The sequence below is a fragment of the Betta splendens genome, chromosome 4, assembly GCF_900634795.4.
Source record: "Betta splendens chromosome 4, fBetSpl5.4, whole genome shotgun sequence".
NCBI lineage: Eukaryota > Metazoa > Chordata > Actinopteri > Anabantiformes > Osphronemidae > Betta > Betta splendens.
Window position 1 is genome coordinate 23,184,396 of NC_040884.2, and position 13,656 is coordinate 23,198,051.

A 13,656-nucleotide genomic window follows, 5' to 3' on the forward strand; every position below is an offset into this window, starting at 1 on the left:
AACACAAACACAAACCTGCTTCAATGTGATATCAGACTACAGCCATGCACCCACTCACTATCAGTCTACGAACACAAGCACATCTAGAAACTGATCATGAAGTACAAAACCGCTTTGACTCCTTCACGTCCTCGCCGTGACTCGCGGCCGCTGGCCAGGCGCCAACGAGCGCTCACAGATTCCTTCGCGTTCTCCTCCTGCCGTCAGTGACGCATCTTCCTCTGACCCAACTGGAGGCGTTACTGGCTTCTCTCTGCAGCGACACAGGTCACCGCATCGTTCCACCTGAACCCGGACATCCCATAACCCAGTTACAGCTCTGTCACCCAACGTTTCAGTCTCACCTGCAAGGTCGCTCTGCACTGGACGTAAACAAAAAACTACAACTCGTGTCGATCTGATGATGAAGTCCAGAATGTAACTGAATGTGAATTGAACCTTTGGCTACAGCTCAGTAGCTCACTCTGTGGTGTCAGGAGTCCAAAGGTCTCAGTGTCTATGACAGCTGCTTCATGTCATACATGGGCACCTCTGCCTCCTCCGCCTTGCCCTCGTCTGCTGCAGCGGGGCCAGCGCCCGGGCTTCCCTTCCGGCCTTTGGGAGGAGGGATGGGCACGGCGCCGTCGGTGCCGCCCTCGGCCCCTTCCTGGCCTTCGGCTACAGTCCTCTCCTTCTTCAGGTTCAGCTTGGCCGGGACGCTCTTGGTGATGGTCTCCTTCAGCCTCTCGCCCGATAGTTTGAGCCGTTCGCCCGACTGGCGGATCTTCTCGCGCCTCTCCGCCGTGACGATGCGCTCGCCCAGCTTGTTGACTTTGCTGCCCAGGTTCTCGCGGGTCTTGCTCATGTTCTCCTTGGAGAACGTGGCCTTGAAGCTCTCGATGCGCGTCAGGCCCGTCTTCCTCATGCGGCCAGCCGCCGATGACTCTGCCTCCTCTACCACCATGTACTCCTCGTCCGACTCAGGGGGCAGCTCGAACTTGTCTGGTTCCACCTCGGCTCTGGCGCCGGCGCTGCTGCTGGGTTCTGCTGGCTCGTTGCCAGGTGTGACGGCTCTGACCTCCTGGTCACCCTGAGGGAGAACACAGCAGAGACGTTGTTACACGCTGTAGTTTGGTGCTGGTGATGATTAAACATTTGTTCCTCTTATAGGACAGAGCTCAGCTTGATGCCGTGAGGCCTTAACTCTACCTCCAGAAATAAACCCAGCACCTGTTTCTTGAGCTCAACGCTCTGCTGCAGGAAGCTAAACGTGTCCGTCAGCAGCAGTGTCGGAGCATAGCAGCGCTGGAAGCCAGCGTCAGACTCTGTGATCAGGTTACACTGATCATGACACTGTCGAAGCTGCAAACTGACCCAGATTCCTGCAGATAGACGGGCGTGATGGCTGCTTGTCCTCAACGTCCATAACGGGAGCTCACAGAACCGCTTCTGTCTGTTACCACTGACAACAACCCTAAACTACTACGGTGCAGCCACTTCAGGCAGCGCGGACATTTAGACCTGGAGTGAAATATGAACTGGACAGATTTAGAGACACGAGGCTGTAAATTTAGTAGGAATCTCTTCAACTGCTTAAAGTGATTAAAGAGTTGGGCCAAAAACAAGAGCAAAGGGAAGGATTTAGATCAGGCTTCAAGGTTCCTTAGTAGTGAGCAACATCACTGGTTATACGACACCTGAACCACAGGCTGACAGGTCCAAAGCCTGGACTAAATGTGGAACAGGCTGCTAACATGGAGCCTGTTTGTTCCACCAGGTAACCAGTGGAACCAGTGTGTGTGTGTGTGTGTGTGTGTGTGTGTGTGTGTGTGTGTGTGTGTGTGTGTGTGCGCGCACTCACATACAGTCACGTTAAAGCATCAGTCAGGCAATGAGGCTACGATGGAGTCCTACCTGATAAATGACCACCCTGAACTTGTTCTTGGCCAGGAGGTCTCCCTGGGTGGCTTCCACCTTCTTCACCCTGATGTTCTGGTTCTCCACACGCACCCTGACGTCCTTGATGTGGCGGCTGACCTTGCGGGTCTTCTCCAGCAGCCGGTCAACGGTGGTGCTTGTGGTTGCGTGGTCGCTCGTTAGCTTTCCCACGTCGGCTTGGATGGACTTCACCGTGCTCTCCAGCTCCAGCTGACGCTCCTCCATCCGCTGCTGTGTGGCCTGGACGCTATCCATGAGTCCGACCACGCGGTCCAGCAGCGCCATGATGTTCCCTGCATCATCTCCTCCACCCGATGGCAGCCCCGGTTTGTCTGTCATACTGGGTAGTGCTAGCTTGTTTGTTGTTTAATGGAGTGAGCCTTCAATGAAACCAATGTCGAGGAGGAGGAAAAAAAAATGGCCACAATTCTGACAACCAACAACGAAAGACAAAACTGAAGCTTGAGAAGAGAAGAATGAAGCATTGAGCAATCCACGGGAGGAGTAGAGTGAATTCTTATGGAGCTACAGAGAAACGTGGACGTGGGGGGCAAGGACCACCCTGGACGACTGGAGGCTGACCCTGAAGTCCACCAGATCAACTGGTGAACTCCACCCTGCAGGGAGAGGGAGGGACCGATGACGAGTCAGGAGGCGGGAGAGAGGATGGAAGCTAAAAAGAGGGGGTCTGAGAATATCAAGGCATTACAGCACTAACTAAGCAGAACTCTTACTACTACTACAATGGATATCTGTCCCATTTTAGTCAAATCGAAACGTGAAATGTCACATCTGAAGGCCTCGAACACTGAACTGATTGGATTCATTTGCAAATGACAGATGAGAAGGGACGAGGATCCAGGCCTCTGTCCCGTTTCTGTGCTGGTAAAAATAGAGCGAGGGTAAAGTGACTCCCTGTCCCTCTTTGGGAAATGAGCGTATTAAAAGCCGTGGAAACCCCCTCCCACCTCTTCCTCCATCATCCAGCCTTCAGCTGTCACCTTTTCACTTGTTCCATCTTAATCCCTGCCTCCAGGTTCAGATGTTTCTGTCTGTAAACGAGGAGCTACACTTTCAAAGAGCATTCCTGATGTTGGCAGCCATAGCTGCAGTGGTTGTGTGTCGGCTCCTACTGTGCAAACGGTCCCCGAACGCCTCCTGCAGAGACAAACAGCTGCTCACTTTGAGCACAGAACAGTGAGACGATCAGAACTTTGAAAACAATAACGACTGGACATAGAATGTGTGTATTAGATGCTACTGATGCTCACAGCAGTGAGTAAACCACATGTAGGTGTCTGGCAGCAAACTGTCGATATGGCGAAAGAAGCTTGTGTAAAGCAGAGAATGGAGGGGACTCCCCACCACCAGCTGCTCCATAGCTGTCCTGCCGTCACTCCTATACTTAGCTCTGCCGGCCGGGAGGTGGCGGCTTCCACAGCCACTGCTTGTTTCCACTCGTCCTTCAATCTACGCGGTTGACATTGGTGCATCCAGGAGCTGCAGCGATGTTGGTTGAGCTCCTCCATTAACAGCTGGGTCTCTGACTGCTCTCCAGTGATTGAACCTCTCTTTTGGACTGGTTTCTGTTCTAGCCTTTGTGACTCGCACTCGATTGGTTATCACTGACGTAAATTAGTTACTCCATCAATTAATCCTGGAGATTCACTTCATATCCTCAACGAACAAGTGCAATTTCTATCGCCTTCATTATATTTATATATTATATTATATTATATTATGTGTTGTGTATGTTTTACATCATATTCACTTTACTTCACAAACTACTTCAAATGCTGATGCAACAGCTTTCTCTGAAATAGTTGGAGGCGACTGAAAAATCATCTCGAAAAAGCAACATTTGCTTAATATGCATTGACTGTATTTCAGTTCGGCCAACTCTGGACACCTACAGTATGATTACCTCATGTTCCATGGTAGTGACCACATACTATACTAGGATTGACCTGAGTCTAAATGCAAAACACAAATGCAATGCTTCACATGAAAATGACCTTAACATTGAGAACCTTCAGAAATGTGTACACTGTTCTGAAATGAGGTGCACTTCCTCCCATGGCCACTAGATATTGCTGCAGGGTATGACTCTGGGTTTCTCTGCTATCCATTATGCTGTGGTCTGTTGGGGTGCAGCCAACGTGCAGGAAAGGTCTCAACCAGCAGGTCAGAAGAGCTGAGATGGGACCAGCTTGGTCCTGGGCTGTCCCCTGGACATGGTGGAGGAGGTGGGTGAGAGGAGGGTCTTGGTCCAACCTACATCCATCATGGACAACACCTCTCATACACCACACCACACATTGGAGGCTCTGTACAGCTCCTAGAGGGGAAGGCTGATCCACCCTGTGTAGAAAGGAGCAGCAGGGCAGAATCTTCTTACCCAATGCTGTTATACAACCAGTTTAAAACATGTCTATTCAACTGTTGTACTGCCCTATTTGTAATTTTATTGCTTTTTATATTGTAATTAAATCACACCATGTATGCTATTTGTATCTGCACAGTTATTTTTTTGTAAGTGTTCATGCTCACTCATAAAACATGTTTTTGGCCACATATAGTATAAGCTGTATTTTGTCCATGTGTTCAACAACACGTCATTAGTATGTGGTTAAAAACATGTCCTCGTATAATATGTGGGCTTTTTGACCCAACACCTAACTAGTAAGAAATCAAAGAAAAAAAGTAAAGGATTTTGTTAAGTCTTCTAGAATTTGACATGTTTTCAATTTCTTTGACCTAGGTCCCGTGGTTGTTTTCATATTCAAGTGCCCTGAAGATGTGGTAGCCATCAGAGGAACGTCACGCCAGCGCAGGGCAGACATTTCTAACAGTTCTCAAGTATTAGATGATTTTTCATGTCATTGCATCATAAGACGTTGCATTTAGACTCTGTAACGTCAGATCAATGTCATAAAACGAAACACACAGTAGTTCCAACATCATAATTTAATGCTAGATTAAATTCTACAGCACAGTCTAATCAATAACATCACTGGTTCATGCAGTTTGAACATCTACAGTAAAATCAGGGTGGATACCGCAGCATCATGTGACTGAGATGCAGATTCACTACAGTTTAAATGTCTGTAATGGCAGCGACGCCTCAGGGAAGCTCAGCTTTTCCATCTACTCCTTCTACCACAATAAAAGAACCAACACGGACACGTTGTACCATCGTTACTCATTACACGTATAAAAAAGAAGCTGACCAAAAACAGGCGTTTAAATTATCATTAGCTTGGCGTCGTCTGAAAAACAAGCAACAAAATAACGGAACCAACATCCTGTACATGTTTCAATCTTATTTCAGTCTTATTTAAGCAGTAGAAAAAACAGCATTTTGGTTTTTTAGGTGCATTTCATCGTAACAAATATAAAAACATAAAAGCTGTGAAACACAGAGAAACAAAACAAAGCATCAGACGAGAGTTAACGGAGCTTCAGTGGTTCTAATACGGAAACGTCCTCTGGTGTGACCGACAAACCAAATGAAACAAAGTTCAGACACCACAGAGAGCGAACCAACCAGCTTATGAACCACAACCGTAAATGTTGAGACAGTGGTTATTGTTTAGTTCCCTGTAAACTAAACTGTAAACAAAAGAACATAGACAGCATCAGTCAGCTTCCACGATAAGAAGACGACCATACAATCAGATAAATAATGTTCCCGTTTCCTGCTGCAGGATCCACAGTGGTTCAGAGTCGAAGGACCAGCGGTGCCACTGATGCTGATCTCTGCTCGGAGGGAAACTAAGTCATCAAAGTGGAGTCAAGTAATGCCCCTTAAAAACCATATGAAAAGGGGAACCAAGGAGGCACCGAGATGTCAAGATTTAAAAACCGGAGTCTGTGTTTGTGGTACCAAAACCTGGATGCATCATAAAAACAAGCAGCTACATCATCCTGGAGGAGGTTCCTGACGGGAAGTGGCCAAGGTGCTGCTTCTGTCTGCGGTTGTGCTTCGTCTTGTTGCACCTCCTGCAGGACACGACAGGAAGAACACGTCAAGACACAACAGGCACAAACTATCAAATGGATTCCTCCGTTTCCTTATGGATACACTTCATATACGTTTTATATCTATTCATAAATTGGATACTGCAAAATTCTTGGTTAAAGGAAGACATTTTAATAGTTAAACCTGCTGTGATAATGCTTATTTTCAAAGTCAGATATTGACATATTAGCTTTTGTTTTATTGCTTACGTATTTTTAACTGTTGGATCAAAGTTTATAAAATAAAAAAACTGTAAATTTGATGAATTGATGATTTAGCTTTTAGACACGATGAGACGACATCCATTTACCACAAAGTAATAAAAACAGTAATTAACATAACGCCTTAAAAGCAGACAGTAAACTGAAAACTGGTTTGACTGTTGCACCTGGTGAAGCACATGACCACTGCTACGATGACGGCGATCTGCACGGCTCCGATGATGGCGGCGATGAGGACGTAGTGCAGCTTCTGTCCGCTGGGCACCACATACAGGATGTTGAAGTCCAGCAGCTGGTCACACTGAGGACCCCCGTAGGCTGCCTCACACCTGACACACAGACTCAACGTCAGCTACACAATACACGCTAACCCCCCCAACAGTGCACGCTAAGATACTTACAGTACATGCTAGCATACTCACAGGACACACTATCATACTCACTACATGCTTACATGCCTACAGTACACGCCAACATACTTACAGTACATGCTAATGTGGCTACAGTACATGCTAAGGTACCTACAGGACATGCTAACATACTCACAGTACACGCTAACATACTTATAGTACAAACATACTTACGGGTACATGTTAACATACTTACAGTACACACTATCATACTCACAGTACACACTAACATGCTCACAGTACACTGTAACATACTTACAGTACATGCTAACATACAGTACACCCTAACATGGCCACAGTACATGCTAACATACTCACAGTACACGCTAATCGTTTACAGCTCACCTGCAGGTCGGCAGGTTCTGTCTCATCTCACACTGGCCGTGTTCACAGAACTGGGCGTAGTCTTCGGGACAGGGGGCGGGGATGTCCACTCCCCCCTCCCCCTCCGCAGCTTTAGACACAGCTGTAAAGAAAACAGAAGGTGATTAGTTGTTTGGGGAAATGGAACCGGTCAAACTGAAGCGAGCAGGACTCACCGTACACGTCTGGTTTGGCCTTGGTGCCATCGTCTTTTCTGCTTTTGTCTGAAACCACAAAAGAAAAATGGGAGAAATGGTGACAGGTAAACGGTGACAGCTCGGTGGGGAGTGGGAGTCCGATAAGAACCACATGTTCTTATGGGACTCCCACTCTACCACAGACTCTGATGAAGATGAGGAGAGTGAGAAGCTGCTCACTCAGTCGTGTCAATCTTCACATTGGGGTCAGGGGTCATTTAATATGGATGAGTTCTCTATTTTCTTTTTCATCTCATGTTTTTTTAATATTCTGATACTCCTTCCTTTCCTCCCCCTCATCTCCCCTCTTTTTACATCTTTTCTTTGTCTACGCCTGGTCTTCAGCCTCCTGGCTCATTCATCTTTTGGTTACCTTGGCAACGCCCCACGTGTTTGATGTCTATCTTCAGCTGCTTGAGGCAGGACGCCTCCCGGACGTGGCACGGCGTGTCGTAGGTGACGCCGTCGCTGCCACACACCGGGTTGTCGTTGTGGCCGTTGCACACGATGTTGCACATGCAGCTGGAGACAGAAAGGCACATTAGTCAGCAGAGACATGTTGGATTGTCACCGATCCAGCTGATGGCTGCTCATTTAAACCCTGACTGGTGGCGTGTGTACTGACAGCAGATCCTCGGAGTCTTCATCACACTCGGCTCCAAACTTGCAGTTTCCACACTTCGAGGCCTTTTTGCCGCGACCTGAGCCTTCGTCATCTGCAGAGACACCGACGACACTGTTAACATGTCATTATTATCAACATAAATATTTGAGGACGTCGGGATGAGATTACCTCCGTCTCCGGATCCGGAGCCACCGTCTGAAAAACGGAAGACGACAGAGGAGTTAGTTTGAGCTGTCGTCGTCTGATCACATCACTGCAAACAACAGCTTCCAGACGCTGACCAAGCAACCAGGACGTGTTCTACACAGAACCTGATGTAGCCACCGACAGGAGGAACTGCCAGGAGCAGCTGAATCAGCTCCTGAAGCGTTTACTGTGTGTGTGGGTGTGGTTTATGTAGAGAATGCGTTACCGTGGTAACAGGGTCCCTCGGACACGATGCTGATGGCCCTCTGTTTCTTGCAGGCGGCTCTTCTCAAGAAACATTCATTTTGGTACGTGTCTCCATTTGAACCACACACAGGGATGTACTTCTTATGGCACTGCAACACACAATCACCATGGCAACAACACCTGTTTACACATAGTTCTGAGGTTCTAATGATCAGTCGTCTCAGCGTGAGAGGCTCCAGCTGATGTCGTAGCTGCTGTGACGAGACTCACGTGGAACTGACAGACGCACTTGATGTCGGCTCCGTTCTCACGGCAGCTTCCTCCGAAGCGACACGTCCCAGCGTCGCACACACGCAGGTCGCTCTTCTTCTCCGACAGGTCTGAGACGGAAACAGGTTCAGAGGTGTAAATCCTCACAAAAACAGACACACTGATCTTAAAGCCTGGAGCTGAAACCCAACAGTAACAACCAGCTTCATCGTGGACCAGGTCAGAACCAAACAGAGGGGGGCCATGATCCAGGCCAGTCAGCTGATTACAGGGTTGTGACCCTGCTGCCCTGTCATTAGTCCCACACAAACACATGTTTCTTGTTCAAAGTCCACATCTGATCGTCTGATCCCGGCTGTGGACACAGACATTAGATGGAGGCTTCGCTAACATTAGTGCGTCTGAGCTTCTCCGATCACGTTACACTAAAACTTCCTGCATCCAGTCGTCACACCGTCGGCAGGGATGAAACGCGTTGGCAGCTCCTCCTCTGGAGAGCGTTCACACACCTGACGTGGCTTTTCGGTCGTGTTGCTATAGTTACTGTGTCCCCATGCAGCAGCCATTGGCCGGAGCTTGTTTACAGAGGCTGCCAGGTCTGGAGAGACTCTGACGAAGCCGCTGCGGGACCTTCCATTCACACACTGACAACGCCACGGGTCCACAGAGAACTAGAGCAGAACCAGTCAGACACAGTGACTGCTCCAATAAGAACAGGAGCTGTCGAAGACAAACCTTCTGACCTGCTGAGCAAAATGGAAAAACTCACAGTTGTTTTATATACAGAAAATGTAAAAATGAAAACTGTGTCATGTGGAAATGAGTTTGATCCATTCTGTTTCAAGCCTAAAGGCAAACTGTGCTAGTTGATGGAGATGGAACCAGGACTCCTAAGTCTGCATGGGTCTGAACACAGCAGGAGAAGCTGAGCTGCACCTTTAAATGTTTAATCTGAAGCAGCTCAGTAAGGCTGACCTGGGACCAGTAGGCCACTGAAGACAGGTCAGCCAAGCGGAGACGAGCCGCTCACGCTCCACTGATCTCATTTTCTGTAGCTTCGTTCCGAGCGTCGTCCTACATCCAGAGCAGCGGCGTGATGAGGCTGCTACTGGTTCATCCACTGGGAACGGACCCAAAGCTCGCGATGGAAGCCACTGGGGCCTCTGTCCTCAAACCACTTAAAAGGAACGTGTCTGGAGCTTAAACACGACAAAGCGCTGATCTAAAGCAGACACAGCTGCGTCTCCTCCCAGAACATCTGCATCGGGCTGACGTGAGGCTTCAAAGCTTCTGTAAATAGAGTCACAAAGATCTGAGCCTTCAGATCCTGAAATAACAACTACAGCACATTTAGTTCTGTTCAGCAGAACCAGCCAATCTGCACTTAACAGAAGCAGTAGTGATGTAACTGTGCTGCTGCTCCACCTGGAAGCAGGTGATGCTCCAAAGCAGCATCAGACAGGAACCAGAACCAGGAACCTTCATGGACCCAGTCTGCCATTATGTGACAGTGAATCCTGACCTGAACACCTGAACTGAAACTGAAGAGCTGCAAAAAGTACCACTGTTCGGATTCTGTCCTTAAGGAAGCTGATTATTAACACGACTGGCACCAACGTGGATTATTTTCCAGCCCTGGCTCCTACACATAGTTGGTAACATGTAAAGCAGCTGCGGTTCCACATATGTACGTACACACAGAACACGGAGGCTCCATCGCTGGGCCTCACCCTGTAATTAGCCTAAAATAGAGCCCAGCTGAAGTGAGGAGTGGTCACGGGCTGCAGCCTGAAGGCAGCTCTCCTCACACTCATTACACGGAGACCGCTCAGCTCAGGTGTTGTTATTGACCTCATGCGTGTGTTGTCATGACGACTGCAATGATATAACAGGGAGCTTCATCGATGAAGCCCCTCTGTCCTTGGGTGGCAGGTAACACTCCAAGCCTCTATATCCTGCTGTTGTCATGACAACACAGATCACAATCAGTGACAGATGATAGATTGAAGACACAGCAGTGACCTCTGACCTCCACGTCCTCAAACCTGAAGAGTCTGAGCTTCAGGTGTGAACGGCTGAGGGTCTCACCTGGGCAGTCGGCGCCTTTCCCAGGACCACACTCCGCGCTGCCGCCGCCGCCGCGGGGGAACGAGCTCCGGGCCGAGGGCAGGAGCAGCAGGACCAGCAGGGAGCAGAACCAGGAGAACCGGCACAGTGGAGGCATGGTGGAGGACATGGGGGCAGGTGGAGGGTTCAGACAGACAGAGGGGAGGGAGGGAGAGACAGAGGGAGCTCAGAGGATCAGAGACAGAGGAAGGAAGAAGAAAAGAAGCAAAAGCTCAAACTGAAGCTTTTGTCTTTGAGTCCGTTTTCAAAAAAGCCTTAGGAGAAAAACGCACGAGGCAAAAAGGAGGCACAACCAACCCGAAGCCAAAAACCTTTCAGATCCTGCTTCTCTCCAGAGTTTTGTGGCCGGAGTCCACGAACCGGTGCCGGAGCGTCTCAGCACCGCCGCTTCATGTTGGAGCAGGAAGGAACAGGCTGCGTGGTGCAGGACAACAAAGCGCGCAGGGCCTGGGGCTTCACGCAGCGACCCCCACCTCCCGTCACAGCCCCGACTCAGCCTCCATCCCCCGCCGGCCGCCTCGACTCAACCCGGCAGCAGAAGCGCAGATCCAGGCGACGGAGCACAGGCGTCTTCGGCTGCGTGCGGGCCGAAGCGGAGAGATGCGCGCCGCGGACGATGCTCGGTAGCGTTCGGTCAGACGGTCGGACCGGGACTTTTTTGTCCTCCTGCTCCGTCTCCACATCAACAAAGGCCCGGACCACGTGACCGGCGCAGGCCACGCCCACAGAGCCACAGGGCGCCTGCACGCTCGTGCTAGAGAACCGAGCAGCAGCGGACACGAGCTGAGCCATTGGTTCCGAACTAGATGGTTGTGAAACTTAACCTGGATCCGACACTTTCAAAGACTGAACCCCAAAACCAGCCAATCAGATTCACATGCGTCCGGTTTCAATAAATAATAGTTTGCTAGGTCCAGTTCAGATGCAGTTCATTCAGCGTTTTACCGACAGAAACTCAGTGAAGTAAATGAGGCAGCAGAGGAAGCTTTGCCTTTGAATGTACCGAGGTTCCGTTAACCTGCTCTAGCTGCCGAATCCAAACTCTCTCTGTGTTGGTACCGACAGGCTGTGTCCAGCAGGGGCCGCTATCTGTCCGCAGACCTGAATGAACCCAACCAACGACACCATGGAGGAGAGTGGTGTCTGTATCAGAGGTGTGAGCCCGGTTCTGGAGGTGTAGAACTCTGTAAGCTCTTAAACTGTAACACTGGCACTGAAATGCTGTTGTTGTGAACTGAACAGAAACTGTCCACGTTTGAATCAGTGCCAGCATTGTGGTAACTGGGGTTTTGGTACCTGGTTTTTGGTACCTGGCATCCTGGTGACCAGCGTTCTGGTGCCTGGGGTTCTGGTACCTGCCGTTCTGGTGACCAGCATTCTGGTACCTGACTTTTGGTACCTGGTGTCCTGGTGACCAGCATTCCGGTACCTGGGGTTCTGGTACCTGCCGTTCTGGTGACCAGCATTCTGGTACCTGGTATCCTGGTACCTGGGGTTCTGGTACCTGGGGTTCTGGTACCAGCGTTCTTGTTCCTTGTTGACTCCGCCCTCCATCCAGCTGCGGCGAGCTCAGAGCGCTGCCTCAGGACATCTCTCCTCCCAGAGCTGGGCATCGATTGTTTAATCCTCACCTGCAGGAGATGCTGATCCGTTTGGCCCAATTAGCCTGATCTGCTTGGTGCCGTTGGCTCCGAGCTCTCTCCTTGAACCAGCACCAGCTCCAGTTCCCCCTGAAGGTCCAAACCTAACAAAGAACAAAGAGACGTCAACAGTTCACACGTTGAAATGGTTTAAATGAATGTGTTCATCGGCAGAAACATTAAAATGTTCTGTTCATTAAACAAGTTTGACTCTATGAGAAACGTGGTTTTACTCCAACAATGACACTGATCAGTGATTGATTCATTCAGGATATAAAAGCCTTTGGTTCCATTATTTTCCACTAAAAGCTCTCGGTCAATTAACCTGATTCCACCTGCAAACAAAGCCGTCAGCTTTGGTTCTGGTGAAGTGAGAGTGAACCGCAGTGAGGCGGAAACAGCAGGGTCAGTTCCGGTTCTGCTGCTTCTACTGGTTGAGTCTGAGGTCCAGTCCAGTGGTTCTGGTTCTGTCTCCTCCTGCTGCCACTGGCCTGTTGTTAAAGGTGATGTACGCCGTTTGTCGTCAGACTGGATCGGACCTGACTCCAGGCGACATGAAGGTGGAGGTTTCTCCAGATATGTTTCCGTGAACCGTAAATATCCAGGATGTGGTGAAATCATCTACATGTGCAGTCTGACACAAACTGTGACATGTTGTGACTCGTTCACCAGAACCAGATCCAGTCGGTGCCGGGCCTCAGTGGTTACCTGGTGACCTGGTTTCTGGAATGAACATCTGGTTCTTCTGGTTCGCTGCTGCCTTCGGGTTGAGAAATAAGCTGTTGGGTGTTGGCTCCACTCAGTCGTGACCCACATTGCGGCGCCGCCAGATTCACGGGACAAATGAGCAATAAAGTCCATTTAAAGGCTTTTACGCCTAGAAAATATGTTTTATTTGCAACAAGAATCTGCAACAACAGCAAAGCACACATTAAGCAGAGAGTGGTTATTAATTATGAATATGGGTGAAATCAGCAAATCTGTTAGTATGAAAACAACAAAACAGCGGAGATGGAAACAGATTAAAAGAGATTCAGACGACCAGAACCCAAACGGGAACAAACCAGCGAGGTTCTGCTACAGGAAAAACAAGTGATGAATAAAAACAACATGCGCTGGTGTTCACGACCAAACTCACCTGATCCACAATAAAAGCAAAGTGAGCATAAACGCAAGTTTCAGTCAAACCATGGTCTGTTTTAACGCCATGTTTTCTCTGGACCGATCGCGTTTCAGCTCAGGTCCACATCCATCACACCTGCAGACGCTGAAATACCATCAGGGGTTCCCTGAACCCAAACCCAGTGGCCACTTTATTAGGAACCCTGAAGGAGTCTGCTCCCGACTGGCCTTATTCCATGGAGGAGCGGCTGGAAGCCTCCTGACGGGAGACGGAGGCCACGGAACCAGACAACTGATTCATGTCTCAAAGAAGTTAAATGACAGGAACGATGAAGAGGAGGAGGAGACGA

General features: G+C 49.3%; 2 protein-coding genes across 4 annotated transcripts; both read right to left on the bottom strand.

Annotated features, from left to right (window-relative positions):
• Window positions 1–3: 3 nt before the first annotated feature.
• On the bottom strand, window positions 4–2,509 carry cavin4b (caveolae associated protein 4b). Its single transcript, XM_029146555.3, has 2 exons — window positions 1,894–2,509; window positions 4–1,069 (listed from the first exon to the last, which is right to left on the bottom strand). The coding sequence occupies exons 1-2, from the start codon at window positions 2,254–2,256 to the stop codon at window positions 497–499; spliced, it is 936 nt and encodes a 311-aa protein (XP_029002388.1). The 5' UTR covers window positions 2,257–2,509; the 3' UTR covers window positions 4–496.
• A 2,356-nt stretch (window positions 2,510–4,865) lies between these two features.
• On the bottom strand, window positions 4,866–13,599 carry LOC114853315 (tomoregulin-1-like). 3 transcript variants are annotated; one of them, XM_029146551.3, is made up of 11 exons: window positions 13,323–13,599; window positions 10,506–13,092; window positions 8,418–8,527; window positions 8,167–8,296; window positions 7,923–7,949; window positions 7,755–7,845; window positions 7,503–7,651; window positions 7,109–7,156; window positions 6,915–7,035; window positions 6,327–6,488; window positions 4,866–5,919 (listed from the first exon to the last, which is right to left on the bottom strand). In XM_029146551.3, exons 2-11 carry the CDS (start codon window positions 10,651–10,653, stop codon window positions 5,835–5,837), a joined length of 1,071 nt encoding a protein of 356 aa, XP_029002384.1. In that variant the 5' UTR covers window positions 10,654–13,092; window positions 13,323–13,599; the 3' UTR covers window positions 4,866–5,834. The 3 variants fall into 3 exon arrangements, with proteins under 3 accessions (XP_029002384.1, XP_055363683.1, XP_055363682.1); XM_055507708.1 differs by having other exon boundaries at window positions 10,506–12,288; window positions 12,893–13,599; XM_055507707.1 differs by having other exon boundaries at window positions 10,506–12,288; window positions 12,510–13,599.
• Window positions 13,600–13,656: the final 57 nt, after the last annotated feature.